Genomic DNA, 21,259 nt, shown 5'->3' on the forward strand with positions numbered 1-21,259 from the left:
CTCGATATATTTAGCGGGGGATTTTTTTTGTTTACAGAATTCGAAAAAAAACTGTTTTTGGTTGCCGACCCCAGCTCTATAAGGGCCTCTCTGGAGCCCCATAAAGGGGAGGCCATCTTCTTGCAGTGGTGTGAGAGCCAGCAATTGCAGGGGCTGCACCTTCACCTTTATCTAAACCTTTGTAATATCTCTGCAAGTTTTTTTTTGGTCTTTGTTTTAATCACAGGCCGAGCAGGTGCCTTGCTTTGCCTTGGCCCGCCCAGGAGTGAGCCACCCAGGCGAGAGGATAGGGCGGGGATTGGGCTTGCCAGCCGGCTTACTAACCCTATAAATAGACACGGGTTCAATGGTTTAACAGCTTAATTGAGCGTAATGGCTCAGCGGTGTGTAACTGCGTTTGCAAAACAGAAGCAGAAAAAGCTGCAGTGTTTAATGTGCAATCTTGCGCAATGTTAAAAAAAAAGTTACAGGCGAGATAATTGCACCGTTTAACTCGGGGCTTTCGTCATCGCAATGATGAGGGAGGGGGGTATAATTGCGATTATAGTAGTTATGGGTATCAGCGTAATTGGCAGAGCCACTAATGATAATAGCATCTTTAGGATCAAGCTTTATCTTGGCCTAATAAGTCCGCATTACAATCTTTATATTAACAACAATTTTTTTTATATTACCAGTAAGCTATATAGCTCTTTTTCAGAAGCGACCTGGCCACAATTGATAGCTCAGTGAAGTGGCGTATCACGTGGAAATTGATAGCAGCCAAACGCACTAAACGCGTGTTGTTTTTAAATGTGGAGGGAAAAACCAGAAAACAAAATCCACGCGGCCATACGGGGCGAATTATGCAGCAGGCATCAGCATCGGGTTCAAAGCCACGAATCTCCTGCATACCAGCCGAGGTAGTTAACATCTATACTCTTAGGTTTTTTCGGTAAAGTCACGTAGGTAAAAAATAAAATTAAAAGTTAATAAAAGTAATAATGGAAATAAAATAAAATTATAAATCACGACGTTTCGGAGGCAACACAAGTCTCCGTCATCAGGTGGGACCGTCACAGCTAAAATTACTGCATCAAGTGAGGAAAATTCCGAAAGACCAGCCCTTAAATACAATAATTTTAGCTGTGACGGTCCCACCTGATGACGGAGACTTGTGTTGCCTCCGAAACGTCGCGATTTTTTATTTTATTTTATTTCCATTATTACTTTTATTAACTTTTAATTTTATTTTTTACCTACGTGACTTTACCGAAAGAACCTAAGAGTATGAATCCTTGCAGTCACGAAAGCTTCAAATCAGGAATTAGTTAACATCTGGCCACGGTGGCATGCCCAGATCACTGGTGAATACCACGGCCGTTGGGTGGACACACCAGGGTCGGAGTGGACCAGGGCGGACAAACGAGCGAGACGGGGAAACAAGCGGTCGGGGGGAAGTCAGCCAAGTGTCCAGGGGCTTAGACGTGTGAAGTGGGCCGATGGGTCAGGTGAGACCCAACGGGACAAGGGGTGTGTGTGGGAGAGCGGAGAGAGAACCTCCCCGAGGGCTCGTGTTGAAATGCCGAGCACGTGTTGAAATACAAAACAATTTTAAAAATAATGGTGATGATACCTCCTCCATCTCCGCGTAGATGAGCGTGGCGTAGAAGGTGCAGCGCCACGACGCACGGTGGCCCCTCCGCTGACTCTGAGCGGAACGCAGGGGGGGGGTGGAGGAGGGTGCGGAATGAGCGACGGCATCCAGAGGTGAAGAAACGCGGCGCTTGCGTCCGACGAGCTGCTATCCTCTGGGACTGTTTGTTGTTGTTGTTGTTATTCTGCCCTGCCCCCCCTAAGCTTGCATTTTTAATTAAACAATAAAATTATTGAAGGGGCACCACAGTGCTGTGATGTTATCTCCCTCGCCTGGTATGCATGAGAGGTTCGATCCCGACCCTGACGCCTGCTGCTGCATATTCTGAGTTTGTGCGTCTCTCTCTCTCTCCCCGTGGTCGCGTGGATTTTTCTACGGGCCCTCCAGTTTTTCCCTCCACATTTAGAATCAACATCACGCGTGCGTAGCTGTCCCCTCGCTCCCCTCCTGCCCCCCCCCCACCCCCCCCACCGTGTGTTTTCGAGTCGTACCGCGCGCCATCGTGCGCGGCATCCCGACGCGTTTTCAGTTCCTGAAGAAGCTCCCGCGTGCGTGGGAGCGGAACCCTTGGGGGGGGGGGGTCACTGTGACCTCTATCTCCTCTCTACTGATCTCCACTCCTCTCTCTACTGATCTCCACTCTCTACTGATCTCCACTCTACTGATCTCCACTCCACTCTACTGCTCTCCACTCTCTACTGATCTCCACTCTACTCTCTACTGTTCTCCATTCTACTGATCTCCACTCCACTCTCTACTGATCTCCACTCTCTACTGCTCTACTCTCTACTGCTCTCCACTCTACTGTCCCGGTGCTGTAAAGATGAGGGCCACTGCCCATAACGTTTCTCGCCACCGTTACACTTTTCCGCGGAAGTCTATTTCTCCTAAGGCCACGGGCGGTACCGATCAACGTCGAGACCACGAGTGAACTTCAGATATTTCGCGATTGTGAGTTGTAGCCGTGCATGTGCCGTGCGTGGGTACCAGTGTGTGGCTGAGTGGTAACGTGGAGGGCGCGCGGTACAGAGCGCTGGTACCGGCGCCGCCGCCGCTGCCGCCGCCGTCATCCGAGAGCGGAAGAACGCAGGAGCCGGCGCGGGTCGCCAGAACGTAGCAGAAGCTGGGCGCCGGCATCATCTCGGCACTCTCCTGTGCATCGTCGTCATCATCATCACCGCCATTGTCGTCATGGACATGGCTATCATTGTCGTCAATAATCATCATCATCACCATCACTGTCATCATCATTATTGCCCTGCATCGTCATCACTGTCATCATCATCACTGTCATCATCATCATCACTGTCATCATCATCATCACTGCCATCGTCATCATGGACATGGATATAATTGTCGTTGCCGTCAAAAATAATCATCATCGCTGTCATCATCATTATTGCCCTGCATCTTCATCCAAGTTATCATCATCATCACTGCCATCATCATCATTGTCATGGACATGGCTATCATTGTCATCGTCATCAAAAATCATCATCATCATCATCGCTGTCATCTTCATCAGCATCATCATGTTCATCACAGCCCTGCAGCCGTTTGCTCCCGTCCTGCGTTACCTCTGGGCTGTGCGGGCTCCCGGGCTGGGCTTTGGGGGGTTGTCTTGGTGGCCAGAGGCTGTCAATGAGGCTGAACAGTGCGGGTGACCTGCAGGAGGGAATTGAACCGCGGAGTCAAAGTCACCCCCCCCCAACCCCCCCCACCCCACCCCACTAAGGGTAGGTGGATCACGCAGAGACCCGTGAGAGTCGCCACAACCCAGCTGAGCTATAAGGCGGCCAGGTTGAGGCGGTACAGCGAGTGGGTTTTCATAAGCCGCCTGGGCGGTCTGGCGCGTGCCGTGACGGGGCTACCACAAGATCCGACCGTGTCGGTGAAGTGCTCGCCGAGAGCTGCACTGGCTTACCGCTGAGCTAACTAATCCGTTCTGAGGTCACCGCTCGTTACACGCAAAGTGCTCGCCACAAATTAATCACAACGCCTTGCCGATCTCAAGGAGCAGAAACCATCCTCGCAGGAGCAGCAGCAGCAGCGGCTTTTGGCTTGGCCATCGAACAAAGACGGCCACCGCATCACGTGGCGCTTTCAGACGCACTTCTGCGGCCGTCTGGAACGCTCTTCCTTCCCATATCAGTATGCCACTGGAACTGCGCACTATTAAATAATCAGGATTGAAAACGCATTTCTTTACAACTGCTTTGTGTGTTTAGTTTATTGTCCTTCCCCGGCACCTCCAATTAGCACGGTTTTCTACGTATGGTGCGAAAGAAGTTCAACATACGCACACACATACATAGGTGGGCAGGTGAGGTCAGGGATGCTGAGCCAGCACCGACGAGAGCCTGGGTTCGAATCCGGGTTATAACCGGTTCTTAAGCATAGCAGAGTAACGATCTCAGACCACGGCATTTCCCAATTACTGCACATTTTTTTAAAAACTTGCCAAAAATTCCAACTCTCGACAATTCATCACGTGGCAGAATGTGTGGGAAAGTGCGCCCCCTACCGTGCCAATGATGCAAATGCGACTTTAAAGATTTCTCGGGAGAGAGGCGATTGCCGTCAAATGTACGGTGCCACGCGAAGGGGAGGTTTTCCGGACGGCATTCTTCATCTCGGTTCATTGCACGGGATGGATAGAAAATAAACACAATTACCACCCAAAAGGCTACAGCAAGTCCTCGCTGAACGCGTCGGGTGTTCACAGGACGCATTGTCGCTCAAAACCGGAACACTTTTCGCACAGCGCGAACGCGCGCACCATTATAACATGGAACGCGCGACGTCATAACGCAGTTTCTGAGCGGTCAACGACGAACTACAGGTAGTCCCCGACTTACAATGGTCCGACTTACGATATTTAGATCTTACGATGGCGATAGCGATATGACAAAATTGAAAAATATTTTATATTTCGCGCGGCAGGCAAACGCAGCAGCGTACGAGGTACGATACTGTATGTTTGGACGCTGCCGGGATGTACTGAACGCATCTCCCGCCTTGTGTGGTGATGCCTCTCACTCTCACCAGCGGTCGACGGAGTTAAGTGGTCACGGTGTTAGCGCGTGTAGTTTTTTCTGTGTTTTTGTGTTGGTGAGTACAGTACAATATGATACGTTACGATACGTTCAATGCATGTATGATACGTAGATTTAGCGAATTCATTTTAGGGTTACCACGATACGATACATACGTTCAATGCATGTTAAAAGTTTTTATAGCAGATAGGATTGTTTCCTGAAAAAACTTTCTATGAAATTGCAGTTCATATAGGTAGGCTTAGAATTTACCTTGTTTTTTACTTTACATGTTACTGTGCAATACAGTATTGTAATTAATAAATCCACACGGTATATAGTTTATACAGCAAGGTACTGTAAATTGCTCTGCTTTGCTAAATTATCACCATTCTTTAAGACTCCTGGGTAGGCTGGGCCATTTTCGACTTACGATATTTTCGACTTACGATGGGGTCGTCGTAACGCATCTCCATCCTAAGTCGGGGACTACCTGTACTTTCTTGAGCTGCGCGGCTGAGCGTACGATACGATACGCGGAATGATACAGAAACGTGGGGGCATACGCAGTTATTTATCCCGCCATCTCAGTGTGAGCGTGTGTAGTCAGTGCATCGGGCGAAACCGTTTTTCGCTCAAAGCGCCTTTCGCTCAACGCGGCACTTTTCATCCGAACTCATCGACTACCGCGAGCAGCGAGCGTCACAAACGAGGGCTCCGCTAAAGCGCAAAGCGGAAAAAACATTCCGCTTTGCGCGGCTCAAATCCCTCAAACTCCACGCCGAGTAACGCGGCGGACAATCGCCCGGGACGCAAATGCGACTCCCCCCCCCTCCCCGTACCCCCCCGTGCCCCCCACCAAACCACGCATGAGTGCCCTGCGCATGAGCCTATCTGTGGCGGTCACACTGGCCCCGGCTTGTCAAAATGAAACCGGGGACAGGCGGCGCGCTGGGGGAAACGCGTCGCCCCTCGACGCCAGGGCACAGGGCACAGCTCGCGGGCGTGAGAGCGGTCGTCGTCCGACGATTAAAATAGATCCTTAGCCTGGCGCAGGCTGTGTGTGGCACCGTCGATTCATTATCATTTTCCGCTGCTGATGAATTTGATAAAGATGCTGCTGATTTCGACGATGATTTCTGCTGCCGTTTCTGACGATGACGATGATGATCACAGAGATATAAATCAGACTGCTGCAGATTCTGCTGCTGCTGCTGCTGCTCATAATAACAATTGATGACAGTCATGATAAGAATGGTGAAGAGTGATATGAGTGGCACTGCTGCATCATCAGTGCTGCAATCACTGATAATGACGACAATGAAAGTGATGTCCATGACGCTAATGATGACTACGACGATGAATATTATGACATAACTGCTGCGGCTGCTACTTCTGATCACGATGACGATGATGACGATGACCACGATGCTGTCCGACAGTGGCGATTACGACAACGATGTTGCTAAAAGCAATACCGGCCACAGCGACGCCGGCAAGCACGACCCGAGTGACGTCATGCCCCCCACCCCCCCGACCCCCACCCCGACCCCCACCCCCCGCCCCCACCTCGTACGCGTGGTCCTCCGCAGCACCGCGACATCAGCGAAGAGGCAGCAGCGCCCCTCCAGGTGTGCCGGCAGCACGGGAGGAGAGTCCGTCGCGCCCGCCGGAGGAGCTCCCGCGGGGCAGATAGCGGAGGGGCCAGGGGGCAATGGAGCAGGATCAGCCCTCGGCCCCAAGGTGGAGCCAGCGGGTTCGGCCCTCAGCTCCATGGTGGAGGAGCCAGCGAGCTCGGTCCTCAGCTCCACGGTGGAGGAGCCAGGGAGCTCGGTCCTCAGCTCCACGGTGGAGGAGCCAGCGAGCTCGGTCCTCAGCTCCACGGTGGAGGAGCCAGCGAGCTCGGTCCTCAGCTCCACGGTGGAGCCAGCGGGCCCGGCCCACGGCTCCACGATGGAGCCAGCTGGTTTGGTCCTCATCTCCACGGAGGAGCCAGGGGACCCGGCCCTCAGCTCCACGATGGAGCCAGCGAGCTCGGCCCTCGGCTCCGCGGAGGGGCCAGGGGGCAACGAAGCGAGATCGGCTCTGAGCTCCGCGAACACTCCGCACGAATCTTGTAAGAGCAGCACACACCTGCACAGAGACAACATCATCGTTGACAAATGACAAACGACGACAACAACACCCGGTCAAGCCGGTACGCATTTTCAGAACCGATTCGCCGAAAGTCAGGACGTGGTCGACCGATCCCAGTGGGGATTTAAGTCGTGAATGTTCGTACGTCAAACTTATTTCGCACCGTACGTATCCAATCCTGCTAATCGGAGGGGCGGGGGAAGAACAACAAACTACGGACGGAAACGTGTAACATCGTTCCAACCACCACGCCGGGAGGGGGGAGTCAAACCGTAGTCTTTCACAACCAATATGAGAAATGATAAAAAAAATTCCTCCATGAGATCTGACCTCCTGTTTAACAATCTGATGCACGGTGGATGCAACGTCCGGCGAGATGTCAGCGAGCCGTGTCGATGTCGTGAGATTCCTCTCCAAAGACAACGACGCCGCTGCTGCCACCTCTGCCAAAGCAGGAATGCCACTGTCCACGCTTGATTCAAGTGGTACTCTTTTGATTAAATACGATTAAAAAACTAAACTATTTTTATATTTAACCAGCTAAGGCACACTGAACTATACAGCTCTTCTTCAGACGCGACCTGGCCACAAATTGATAGCTCATCGTCGTGTGCAATTTATAGCAGCCAAATACTCTAAACGCGTAATGTTGATTCCAAACGTGGAAGGAAAAACCGGAGGAGCCGGTGAAAATTCCACGCGACCACGGGGTGAGAGGGAGACACGAAAACTCCAAATATACAGCAGGTGCCAGGGTCAGGATGGAACCCAAGACCCCCTGTATACCAAGTGAGGTAGTATTAACATCACATAGAAATTGAAAGCAGCCATAGGCTCAGAATGCATGATTCTAAATGTGGAGGGAAAAAAACCAGAGGACCCGTAGAAAAATCCACGTGACCACGGGGAGAGACACGCAAACTCCAAATATACAGCAGCAGGCATCAGGGTTGGGATGTAACCCACGACCTCCTGCATATCAGGCGAGGTAGTTAACATCTCTCCACCGTGGCGCCCTTGACTGGCTGCATCAGGTGGCGGAGGGGTTTACGACACGCGAGATGTTGTTCTTCGTTATTTCATTGCCACTTACCGGTAATCAGAGGTCGCAAACGGGTTTTGATTCCTTACCCGTACCCGTACCCGGCCACACCAGGGTCGCAAACGGGTACCCGAACCCGTTTACCCGTAGACTACCCGTACCCTACCCGAAATGAATGACAAACAGTTACTCACCGGTGACTCATGGCCTACCCTTACCCGGCCGCACCAGGGTCGCAAACGGGTACCCATACCCGTACCCAGTCGGGTACGGGTAGCCGGGTATCGGGTAGGGTACGGGTATCGGGTACCCGGTTGCGACCTCAACCGGTAATGATTAGCACGGTTGGCTACTTACGGTGTGAAAGAAGCTCAACATACATACATGCATGACAATAAAAAGATAAATTTTAACGAGCCTACGCCGAACACGTTACGTTACTCTCTTCTCTCGGCAAAATCTGCGCGGTGCCTTTTGCGTTACCGGCTCGCGGGGACGCGTGTCAAGGAAAACCGGAACGAGAGTTCAAAACCGTACGGCAGAGGTCGCAACCGGGTACGCAATACCCGTACCCTACCCGATACCCGGCTACCCGGCCGGGTACGGGTACAGGTAACCGTTTACGACCCTGGTGCGGCCGGGTACGGGTACGGGTAAGCCGTGAGTCACTGGTGAGTAGCCGTTTGTCACTCATTTCGGGTAGGGTACGGGTAGGGAATGGCTACCCGTAACCGGCCGGGTACGGGTACCCATTTGCGACCCTGGTGCGGCCGGGTACGGGTAAGGAATCAAAACCCCTTTGCGACCTCTGCTGTACGGAGACGAGTGGGCAGACGCACGCACGCACATATGGTGGAGGTGCACGCTGGGAATTACGCCCAGAGACCGCACCGCAAGATGAGCACGTGGCTTAGATCAGTGGTTCTCCACCTTTGTTAGCTACCTGTTGTATTTTGTTTCAACCGAGTCTACCCCTTGCCTGACCCAACGCGGCACAGCGGAGAAATAAATGCGTGAAGAAATGAACGTCAAATATTTTAACCAATTGTTCACTTTGCGAGGCGTCCTAACGAGCTCGTAACTGCAAGCAAATAAAAACAAATGTCAACGGACGCTCTGCACTCGAGATCAAATTTGTTCGCGCTCGCTGGCTACTCCTGGAAACCACGTTGTTTACGATCAAGGAGTTTAGAAAGGTATTTTATATCGTTCTTGGTTAGCATATAGATTACAATTTTTATTGTAATTATTTTATATTGGAAAAGATTCATCCGTGATTTTTCCCCAAAACTCTCATGTATGATTCTAGATTTGAAGCTTTCGTGACTGCAAGGATTCATACTCTTAGTTCTTTCGGTAAAGTCACGTAGGTAAAAAATGAAATTAAAATTAATAAAAATAAAATAAAAAAAATCACAGAAAGTGGGGAGTATCATGTATGATATAATTTGTCAATATATTATTTTATATTGCCAGATTCATACATGACTAGTCCCCAAAAACTCTCATGTACGATGATACATTTTACACATTTATGAATCGCCTCATGTACCCCCACGTTACCCTCAGGGGTCCGCGTACCCCCCGTTGAGTACCACTGGCTTATAGAAAAATACTCAAGGTAGAGGCATTCACGCCGGCTGGTAACGAGAGCGGACTTGGGCTTAGGATGTTGCTACAAGGGATGATGCCCAAGTGGTCGTGACCAATGACGAAGTGCCTCAGTTCGAGTGGTTCATCGCACAGCGTGCAAACAGCTGTACAAAGACAAAGATCCACCGTATAGCCCTTTAACAGGATATTGGCGTAAAGCGCTGTCAGCGGGCACCTATGAAGACCGGTACGGTACACGAGGGCGTGGGTGGCTAACACCACGCCCGGCCGCCTTTGTCTCCCCAATGCTGATGTTTACACACCATCTAAGTGGGAGCCCACCGAGGAGAGAGGTTAAAACATTCGCCACTGTTATTGGTCGTGAGCGGGAATCGAACTTGGTGAGCCGGGTTCGTAGAGCAGTGAACTAACCGCTGTGCTACCGCTCCCCCAAAAGACCACTGTTACAAACACAAAGATCCCCCGTGTAGCCTCAACAGGCTGTTGGGGCAAGTGCTGTTAGCGAGCAGCACCTATGAAGGCCGGCACGGCACACGAGGGGGGGGTGGGTGGCCAGCACCAGGCCCGCCCGCCCGCCTTTGTCTCCCGAGTGGCGATGTTCACTACACAGCGCACCAAGTACTCACTTGAGGCTAAACCGACCTACGCAACCGCACAAACCTACACAGACCCACACCAAGCGTACGAGGGGATGTTTGAAGGTCCACACGGCTGGGTTCATGAACCAACGAAGAAGGGGGGGGGGGGGAGTGAGATAGCAGACAGTAGGGAGGGGAGGGGAAGGGAGGGGACACATTGTGACTTCCCGTAACCCTGCCGCGTACAAGAAATGCCACGCATCTTTCCTTCTCGCTCGCGGTCCGCGCGTGTGTGTGCGTGTGTCCGCATGTGTGCGTGTGTGTCCGCGTGCGCGGTAGTGGTAGCGTATAGCGCGCTGCACTACGAACTTGCGACCCGAGTTCGATTACCGCTCACGGCAATCACCGACGACGATTGTCTGAACCGGTCCCAGGCCTCCTGGTGCGGTGTCTAAAAATCATTTCCACTGATGAGACAAAGACGGCCAAGCACGGTACTGGCCATCAACCCCCTCTGTGCACCGTGCCGGCCTTCACAGTTGCTACTCGCGAATAGTACTTGTCTCAAAAAGTCTGTTTGGGCTATGACGGGGGGATCTTTGTCTTTGTGCACTTGCCCCAACAGTCTCTTTGTGCTATACGGTGAATCTTTGTGTGAGCGTGTGTGTGCGCGCGTGCCCACCCGTCCGTGCCCACCCGTCCGTGCGTGTGTGCGGGCGCGTGTCACAGCTGCACACACGCCCGCCCACAGCGCCGAGGTCTCTTTGAATTTCTTTTCCTCTTTTTGATTTGTCCCGCTGTGGTCTCTAACGCTACTGTTGTTTTGGTTTTTTTGGTTCCACGCAACCCGGACTTGATTCCCTCTCAATTTCCAATAAAGAGAAGACGCAAAACTCAATCGATCATGGGAGGTGTCGCAACCGTCCGGCAATTGGTCAACGTAACCGGATTTTAAGACCTTTCGGAGAAAGAGGGGTCGGGTGACTCAAGAGGTCAGGGACCGTTGGGATCCTGGGTTCGAATCCGCTTTTCAGCTGCAGCAGCAGCGCGTGATTAAACCGGGATCTCAACCGTAGTGAGATGATGGTCTCGGCATGGTCAACATTGACTCATAGAGATACCCATAGACTCACATAGAGACCCATAGACTCACAGAGAGACCAATAGACTCACAGAGACCCATAGACTCGCATAGAGACCCAAAGACTCACATAGAGACCCAAAGACTCACAGAGAGACCCAAAGACTCACATAGAGACCCAGACTCACAGAAAGACCCAAAGACTCACATAGAGACCCAAAGACTCACAGAGAGACCCAAAGACTCACAAAGAGACCCAAAGACTCACATAGAGACCCATAGACTCACAGAGAGACCAAACGACTCACATAAAGACCCATAGACTCACACAGAGACCCATAGACTCACACAGAGACCCATAAACTCACATAGAGACCCATAGACTCACAGAGAGACCCAAAGACTCACATACAGACCCATAGACTCACATAGAAACTCTAAACTAAACTTTTTTTAGCAGCTAAAGGCCCACTGATCTATATAGCTCTTTTTCAGAACCGACTTGACCACAAACGAAATGGCTTATCTCGTGGCAATGTATAGCAGCAGCCAAACACTCTAAACGCCTGATATTGATTTTGAACGTGGAGGGAAAAACCGGAGGCCCCGGAGTAAAATCCACGCGACCACGGGGAGAGAGAGACACACAAACTCCAAATAAACAGGAGTCTGAGTTGGCATTGAACCCACGACCTCCTGTATACCAGGCAGAGGTAGTATTAATATCACGTAAGAAAATTGATAGCAGCCAAATCATTGAAATGCATTGTTGCAGACGTGTAGAGAAATATATACGGGCGTCAGGGTCGGGATCGAACCCACGACCTCCTGTAGACCAGGCGAGGTAGTTAACATCTCCTAGCCACCGTGATGATGATGAGAGAGAGAGAGACATGCAAACTCCAAATACACAGCAGGCGTCAGGGGTCGGGATCGAACCCACGACCTCCTGCACATCAGGCGAGGTAGTTAACATCTCCTAGCCACCGTGATGATGATGAGAGAGAGAGAGACACGCAAACTCCAAATATACAGCAGGCGTCAGGGGTCGGGATCGAACCCACGACCTCCTGTACATCAGGCGAGGTAGTTAACATCTCCTAGCCACCGTGATGATGATGAGAGAGAGACTCTAACTCCAAATATACAGCAGCAGGCGTCAGGGTCGGGATCGAACCCACGACCTCCTGTACATCAGGCGACGTAGTTAACATCTCCTAGCCACCGTGGGAGCTGCGCAACAATGCCTGGAGGCTCATTTGCAGCCGGACGTCACGTTGACTCGTAGCACTCAGGTTTTAGTTTTTTTTTTGGGGGGGGGGGGGGGGGTGTGGGTGGTGGGGGTGTGGGTCAAGGCTCTGAATACCGGCGCGACTTTCCCGAGAGGGAGACGTCAGCGGAATCAATTATCAATTTACCCGTGTTGGCTGGTGGCCGCCCCGTGCTGCGCTGGTGTCCGGCTCACCTGCCGAGGGCGACACACGAGAGGGGAGAGCACGCGTGAACACGCGCTCGGTGGAACAGACAACAGGTGGTGAACAAACAACGCGCGTGAACAAACAACGGGGTTGAACCAATGGGGGAGGGGGGGGGTGGGGTGAGGGGGATTTGCTCGATTAGCCGGATGCGTTCGGTCCGGCGGCGACGCTGCATTAACGGCGGCGACGAAAACGCGATTGACAAAGTGCGCGGATCGGAACGCACCGCTCCATCCAGAAGCTCGATGGGCGAAAGCCTGGGCAGGTGAGTTCTGAACAGGTGAGAGCCTGAACAGGTGAGGTTCAACAGGTGAGAGTCTCAACAGGTGAGAGCCTGGACAGGTGACAGGAGCCTGAACAGGTGAGAGTCTAAACAGGTGAAAGGCCGAACAGGTGACAGGAGCCTGAAGAGGTGAGAGTCTGAACAGGTGAAAGGCCGAACAGGTGACAGGAGCCTGAACAGGTGAGAGTCTGAACAGGTGAAAGGCCGAACAGGTGACAGGAGCCTGAACAGGTGAGAGTCTGAACAGGTGAAAGGCCGAACAGGTGACAGGAGCCTGAACAGGTGAGAGTCTGAACAGGTGAAAGGCCGAACAGGTGACAGGAGCCTGAACAGGTGAGAGTCTGAACAGGTGAAAGGCAAAACAGGTGACAGGAGCCTGAACAGGTGAGAGTCTGAACAGGTGAAAGGCCGAACAGGTGATAGTAGCCTGAACAGGTGAGAGTCTGAACAGGTGAAAGGCCGAACAGGTGACAGGAGCCTGAACAGGTGAGAGTCTAAACAGGTGAAAGGCCGAGCAACAGGTGAGCCTCAAGCTGCTGCTTAAAGGTGGGTGGTGCGTTGATGCTGCGTGTGTGCAAGCACAACGTCTTGGGTTGTGTCATTCGCTGAAGCTTCGGGCTCTGGGCGCTGAACCGCGAACAGAGAAGCCGCTAGTGTTCCAGTGCTTTAGATTTATTTTGCTCAACGATGCAAACAATAATTCACAGCTCTTTTTTTTTTCTTGGTTCTTTCGCAAGCAGAGTTGTAGCCGAAACGTCGTGAGAATTATTTTATTTTATTATGTTTTATTTTTATTATTTTATTACTTCCATTCTACGTGACTTTACCGAAAGAACCAAGAAGATGAATCCCTGCAGTGACGAAAGCTTTAAATCGAAATTTCACAGCTCTTTGTCAATCCCCTGCTGGATGAAGGCCTTCCCACGCCCCCGACTTCGTGACGCTCAGATGAGCTGTTTGATTGACGATACTTCACTACGCTGGCCAGTGCGGGGGGGGCGGGGGCAGAGAGGGTGGCTGGGGGTTTGTGAGGTGGAGGCCCACTCGCCACTGATCTTGGCCGCAGTCAAAAATCTAACTCAACTAGCAAATCACTGCGCTACCACCCCCCCCGGCCTTTAACGTATGAACATAAAGACTAACGGCGTGCCATCATGTCTCGCTGTTCCGCCGAACGTGGGATGGGGTGTTCATCTGTTAAAGGTCCCGTGCCAAGTTTTGGAAATTCCACGTTCCTCTGGCATACAGCGGTCTATCCCCAAAGTGAGCGATGATAACGATGATATCCAAAAAAAAGTGGTCCTGATTTTATTGGCCCTGGAGGAACGATTGCCAATGATGATGATGGCGGTGGTGGTCTGAGTTATTAACCCAATGGGAATTTTTACGTAGAAAATTTGGGAAGCTGAGTCATACGCTCCGACCACAGAGCAAAGAAGTACTGAGACGTACATAGAGAGAAAGAGGAACACGTGAATTCGAGGAAACGCGCAAGTGGGTTGACATCATGTTGACGGTTAAGATACATTAATTTTAAAAAAACTCAACACATTCGCCAATAACAGCGCGGCTTTAGAATAAAAAAAATAATAGTGGGTGACATTTGGAGGCAATGGCCCATCTTTCACAGCGTATTGTTTCCTGTACTTGCGCCAACGCAGCATTACCGAGTAATTTGTTAAGATGAGCAAGTCGGCCTGGGCAGGAGCTGCAATCAGCTGGTGTCAGCGCTGGACGAATCAGGGACTGCTGGAGGTGGCGACGAAATTAGCGAGGCCTTCATTGAGCAGTGGATTGATCATGGTTGCTGAAGATGATGATGAGGATGACGATCATAGTCATCAACCCAACCGGAATATGAACTCAAAAGTTTACGATCGCCGACACACGCGGACGTCTTTCCCTTCAAATCTAAACTCTGAGAGATCAATCCGAAGGGCAGAGATGACTCAAGGATGTTTAGAGCTTTGAGCTGGCACCGTCTAAGATCTCAGCTTCGAAATCCTGGTGTTTGGCCACCTGCGAATACAACAGCTCCTAAAGCGGAGTTTGTCACTTGTCTCAGCCCGGTCACCAATGGACAAAACAACGTCGCATACAATTTGGCTGTGCACTCAATTTGGCAACAACAACAACAAATATTCTGTCTCTGAGAATGAACGTATCGGTTCGACCGTCGTGCGACGAACTTTACTCTCGAGTGGGAAAGTGGCACCCTCAGGCTGCGTGTGGACCACAAGATTACTTCAGGGCATCTCAGGGGCAGTTCAACACGTGGGCGGCTTTCCCGACCAATATTATCCATAAGAGGTTTTTTTTGGGAGTTAAATCGTGTAAATCTAAATGAGTCGTTAAACCTGCCACCGACAGTGTCGCCTGCTGATGGTAGTTGTTATTACTTGCGAAACGTCGTACTCGAATTGTAAATGTGTACTCTCCAACACACCGGTGTGCTGTACTAGCAACGAATTGGCACGTTCTGTTTACGTGACAAACCTTACTAGTCGGCTGTGTCGGGTGGTGGTGGGTTTAACGACACATTTATATTTACGCGATCTAACCCAAAAAAAAACTCTATTATGAATCTCAGAGGCAGCTTTGTGATGTCCGCCTCCGTGGGCACTGCGCGCTGCCAGAGTTTCCGAATGAAGTCTTCGAGTGATGATGCGGCGCCGATAGCACAACTGGGATAAAAGTGGGGGTGGAGGTGGGGGGCTTGGGGTGGTGGTGGAGGGGGGGAACCATGTGACTACGTAGCACAGTGGCTAAACGGCACGGCTTCAGTTTGGAAGGTCACATGCTCAAATCCTGGTTTGGGTTCATCACGATCATCATCATCATGATCATCATATCCGCTCGTTTTTTTCTGTTTGTTCCATAAGACCCGGACTTGATTCCCTCCCAATTCCGATAAAGAGAAGGCACTAAACGGAATCGACCGGGACGTGTTGCAACCGTCCGGCAATTGGGAAATGTGACCGGATTTGAGGTCCTTTCGGAGACAGAGGTGCCGGGTGACTTAAGAGGTCAGAGAAGTTGAGCCGGCACCACTGGAATCCTCGGTTCAAATCCGGGTTTCAGCCGCAGCCTGAGATTAAACCGGGTTCTCAAGCGCAGCGAGTTCATGGTCTCAGCATGGTTGCCATTGACTCACAGAGAGACCCATAGACTCACATAGAGATACACAGACTAACAGAGAGACCCACAGACTCACATAGAGATCCACAGACTAACAGAGAGACCCATAGACTCACATAGAGACCAATAGACTCACAGAGAGACCCATAAACTCACATAGAGACCAATAGACTCACATAAAGATCCATAGACTCACAGAGAGACCCACAGGTAAAATAGGCCAAGTTGTGATTAAACCGGGGCTCTAAAACGCACGAGTACTCGACATGTAACGCTGCACTGACCCATCAAATCCTGATGATCATCAGCCATGATCTATCCACTGCAGGCTCCCCAAGTTGTCACCATCTCTCACGGCCTCGCGAAATAACAATCAAGCAATCAATTCCGTCCGATTTCTGTGTTTTAATTCTAGATTTGAAGCTTTCGTGACTGCAAGGATTCATACTGTTAGTTCTTTCGGTAAAGTCGCGTAGGTAAAAAATTTAATAAAAATGTATTAAAAAATAAAATAATAAAATCACGACGTTTCGGAGGCAACACAAGACTCCGTCATCAGGTGGGACCGTCACAGCCAGATTTGCTGCATCAAATCTGGCTTTGGCTGTGACGGTCCCACCTGATGACGGAGACTTGTGTTGCCTCCGAAACGTCGTGATTTTATTATTTTAATTTTATTAATTTTTATTTCAGTGTTTTATCCCCGATGAAATAAAAATGGGGGAAATGTTAAAAATGCCGCGCTGACCACCCCCCCACCCGTTCCCCCTTGGCTCACCGGCGTCGAGCGTGGTGGTTTCCTGGACAGTGCCGGCGTGGTTGCGGTGGTTGCGGTGCGTGTGTGGTACACGCGCTGCACCACCGCACGTACGCACAGCATGGTGGCGGCGTTCCCGGCGGGCCCCACCGCTCCTCCCTGCTGCCACTCGAGGGCCTCCAGCAGTGAGTCTGTCGCTCCGTGATGGCCCAGGAAGAGGCCCGTAACCAGGGCCGGCGTCAGATCCGCCTGCGGAACAAGACGATGGCAGAGGCAGCAGCGGCAGCAGCAGCAGCAACAGCAGAAACAGAAGCAGCAGCAACAGCAGTAGCAGCGGTAGTGGTAGCAGCAATAGCAGCAACAGCGGTGGCAGCAGCAACAGCAGCAGCAGCGGCTGCAGCAGCGACAGCAGCAACAGCAGCCACAGCAACATCAGCTATGACAGCAGCACTCCCAGATGTCCCTCTCAATCACGTGGTCGGATTTCTTAGTCCTCAATCCGCTGCTGGATAAAGGCCTCTCCAAGCCACATCAGTTACACGGGGGGGGTTATTTGACCATACTTCACCACACTGGTCAGTGCGGGTTGGCGACGTCGCTGGGTCTCCATGCGGGTCTCCGCACAGCGCTCTCTCTTCACATGGGGTCGGACGCGCAGATGTCACCGCCGTTTTCCGTGAATTCACTGCTCGATGAGGCAGGCCCTCCCGGACACCGCACGGGTGGTGGTGGGGGGGGGTTATTTGACCATACTTCACCGCGCTGAACGAGTGCGGGTTTGCGAAGCCGACCAACTGCCAAGCACCGCTCCTCACAGCCTCGCCACCGCCACCAAATCTGGCCATAGGCCGTCCCCCTTTTGGTCGCCAACCTCTGCGCGACACTCTGGTGTGTCGACGACGATCGTCGGCCCGGGCGCAGGGGGAGCGTAGCGGAGTGCGGTACAACGCCGGGGGGGATGAGGGGTGGGGGGGCAGTAACCTGGCGGTTGAGCCTCCGGCAGGCGAGGTTGTGTCCCAGGGAGTGGCTGAACCGTGGAAGGACGCGCGGAGGTTCAGTGACGGAGTGACGGCTCGCACTGCCGTCGCCGCCACCGCCGCCAAGGTTCTCCACGAATCGCGTGCACAGCACGACCGGGAGCCGGTCGCCAGACTCCGAGGACAACCACAGCTTCAGCCTGGCTCCGGAGAGACAGCGGAGAGGGACACCACGGTAGCGAGATGTTAACTCCCTCGCCTGGTATGCAGCAGGTCGTGGGTTTGATCCCGACCCTGACGCCTGCAGCTGTATATTTGGAGTTTGCGTGGCTCTCTCTCTCTCTCTACCCCCGTGGTCGCGTGGATTTTTCTCAGGGTCCTCCGGTTTTTCCCTCCACGTTTAGCATCGACGTCACGCGTTTAGAGTATTTGGTTGCAAAAAAATTCAACGCGATAAACCACTTCGTTCAGGTACCATTAGTGGCCAGGTCACTTCTGAAAAAATTAACCCGTAAAAACAAAGTTTTTCACTGTAAATCCTTTATATGCGTGGCATCGGTTTTATTTTATTATTCATTTCTGTTTTTCTTGAGTAAGAGTTTCATTTTTATCACATTGGTATTTTAAATTAAATATGAAAAAAAAATCCTAAAAAGTGGAAAATTTTTGAAAAAAAATTTCACGAACATTAATTGAACGACCGAAAGATTTGCACGGTCGTAAGCACACAAGCAAGTGAACTTAATATAAAGGATTTAAAAAGATCTGCATAGCTCAGTGGGCCTTACCTGGCAAGATAAAAACAATGTTGTAGTAGTGGAGAGCGGAGAGAGAGTGAAGAGAGGTCCGTGTGACGGTTGGCGGAGAAACGTTACCAACTGTTTGTGTCGTATTGTCTGTGAATGCAACTCGCTAACCCACCCCTTGCTGGACATCTACGAGAAAGAACTTCACAGCCCGTCCAATTCCTCCGGGATTAAGATTCCGATTCTGAAATCACGCCTCGATGGCCCGCCGATTTGATCAATTGCCTTGACGCAGCACTACGATTCCGCTCAAGGATCGATTTGGGCATCGGCGGTGACGCTTCTGCGGAATAACGGGTTGCGCATACTGCTGGAGTGTCATCTGTATGTACGTATGTTGAACTTCTTTCGCACCCATTCAGACGCTGTCTTTCCGACAGACCTGTTCTTCACCTGAGGACGGCTGCTTGCGTTGTGGCCGAAACGTCGTGAGAATTATTTTATTATGTTTTATTTTTATTATTTTTATTATCTCCCTTCTACGTGACTTTACCGAAAGAACCAAGAAGATTCTTTCGCACCGTTCGAAGCCAACCGTGCTAATCGAAGGTGCGGGGCGGAGGGACAACAGACTAAAGAGAAAAATCGGTTATCAAGAAATTAGTTTTCAATACGGATGATTTAAAAGTGCATATCTCCTAGTGGCTTCCAAATATCGGAAGGAAGAGCGTTCCAGACGGGCCGCAGAAGCGCAATGGATGCCTCATCTCGTGGCACTACGCCGGCAGCACGATCGGCGTTAAAGTACGGGGGGGGGGGGTGGGGGGGGGGAATTCGCACGAGACAATAACCAACAACAAAAAAACCACGAGGAATTTAGGAGCTTAACAAGCGGCGTTTGATTGACACGCAGCGAACACGCTTTGCGGGACTTGTGATAGGTTAGTTTTGTTCATTATTGTTTAACCAGCTGAGAAGTCAAGGGACTAGGGTGAGTCGCAGTTTCAAGAGTGAGCCGAGGCATTTAGTCGGGCAGCCGAGAGCAGCGATTGGTGCTGTGTACACATTCCAAATTGAGTTTTGCTCATTTGGATCCCCTACACCAGCAGCACGCGATGGCCAGCTACTCTTTCGAACGACATCCAGGGACACTGCGAGTGAAGCAGAGGGCGCGTGGTAGCCCTGCGATTGTTAGCACCCGCAGTGGTAACCAGGGCGGCCCACCGGATTCAAACCGCTAACCTCTGCATGTGCTCCCCTATGGAGTGGATGTACCGTGAACTTGAAGCGAGTTCTAAAGTAGTTCCGTCAACTACAAACTGGGTACATGAAAAAAATTGCGTAGTAAAAATATCTATAGCATTAAATATCCATAACATAAAATATATTTTTTATTGACGGAAAAAAATGGGGATCAATGTTTCGCTCCCAGGCTTGTGTGGCGACAGCATCTGTAACCACACGTATGCGGTGGTGGTGGCGGCAGTGGTGGCAGCAGTGGTGGCGGTGGCTCAGAAACCGCCCCGGAGATAAATGAATCAGCGCTTCCGCCTCACCCAGGCGTAGCCACGCACCCGTCTATTTACCGTGCCAATATCACTTTTTAATAATTATTTGTTTTTAATATTATTACTACTACGAGCAGCCCGCATATCCTTTGGATGTGCCCGTCCGTTCCTCCTGAAATCCAGCCAGCAAAACTTGTTTTAGATATATCATGAAAGTAGGATAGCACAATAGCGTATCTTGCGGGCTTGCGCTGGATGCAAGGCTGGGGTGGAGGCTGTGTGGGGCTTCAGCACGACACATGAACCCGGCTCAACTCCCGGGGGGGATGCATGCGTGTGACGCGCCAGCCAGGCAGGAATTCAGCCAGCAAAACTTTTTGTTCTCATATAGTGTGATTATTATTACGCTTGCTCCCACTGGAAGGCCTCAAGGCTCTTTTTCAGGAAGGTCCTGCCACGTTTTCTCGGGAGGGTGCAATTTTGACGAGTGTAATCCCAGTTGAGTAATCAGCATTGGTGATCACCATTGGAACCTCATTTGCCAGTAAAAATATGATAATTGTTTTTTTTACCCTTCTATCTGGCAACAAAACTGACACCGTTTTACAAGGAGTCATGTTTGCAAACATGACTCCTGACACCTTTTTACAAGGAGTCATGTTTGCAAACATGACTCCTTGTAAAAAAGGTGTCAGTTTTGTTGCCAGATAGAAGGGTAAAAAAACCAATTATCAGCATTGGTGATGTTTGTCAAATATTAGTAGCGTTGTGTGTGTGGTTTTTTCACCTATGGGTGAGGAAACCGGAGAGCCTGGAGAGAAACCCATGCAGTACACGGCGAGAGAATACAAACTCCACACAGAAAGGCGCCATAGTCGGGAATTGAACTCGCACCACACATCCAGTAAGACCCCTCGCTACGGCTGCAGCTACGACTTGAAAAATATCTTGTTAGCTCAAATGGGCTTTACTCGTTTAAACTTCTGATTCTGATTCTACTTAAGTCACGGTGGTGATATGTTAACTACCTCGCTTGGTGTATAGGAGGTCGTGGGTTCGATCCCGACCATGACGCCTGCTGTATATTTGGAGTTTACATGTCTCTCTCGCTCTCCCCGTGGTCGCCGTGGATTGTTCTCCAGGTCCTCCAGTGTTTCCCCTCCACATTTAGAATCAACATCACACATTTAGAGCATTTGGCTGCTATAAATTTCCACGTGATGAAATCCACTTCGTTGAGCAACCATTTG

The 21,259-nt window shown here is 51.0% G+C and overlaps 1 protein-coding gene across 6 annotated transcripts in view; it reads right to left on the reverse strand.

The window, feature by feature from the left end:
* Positions 1-21,259, reverse strand: part of SPIDR (scaffold protein involved in DNA repair) — a 49,646-nt gene that overhangs the window by 11,438 nt on the left and 16,949 nt on the right. For all 6 annotated transcript variants that reach the window (XM_078613790.1, XM_078613791.1, XM_078613792.1 and 3 more), the window contains exons 9-15: positions 17,760-17,955; positions 16,800-17,027; positions 12,541-12,587; positions 6,241-6,804; positions 3,214-3,301; positions 2,624-2,788; positions 1,616-1,690 (exon numbers count right to left, since the gene is read on the reverse strand). In XM_078613790.1, coding sequence (XP_078469916.1) covers positions 1,616-1,690; positions 2,624-2,788; positions 3,214-3,301; positions 6,241-6,804; positions 12,541-12,587; positions 16,800-17,027; positions 17,760-17,955 — 1,363 coding nt within the window. The remainder of the gene's footprint in view (positions 1-1,615; positions 1,691-2,623; positions 2,789-3,213; positions 3,302-6,240; positions 6,805-12,540; positions 12,588-16,799; positions 17,028-17,759; positions 17,956-21,259) is intronic.

This window comes from Lampetra planeri, chromosome 42 (genome assembly GCF_965212315.1).
Source record: "Lampetra planeri chromosome 42, kcLamPlan1.2.h2, whole genome shotgun sequence".
Lineage (NCBI taxonomy): Eukaryota > Metazoa > Chordata > Hyperoartia > Petromyzontiformes > Petromyzontidae > Lampetra > Lampetra planeri.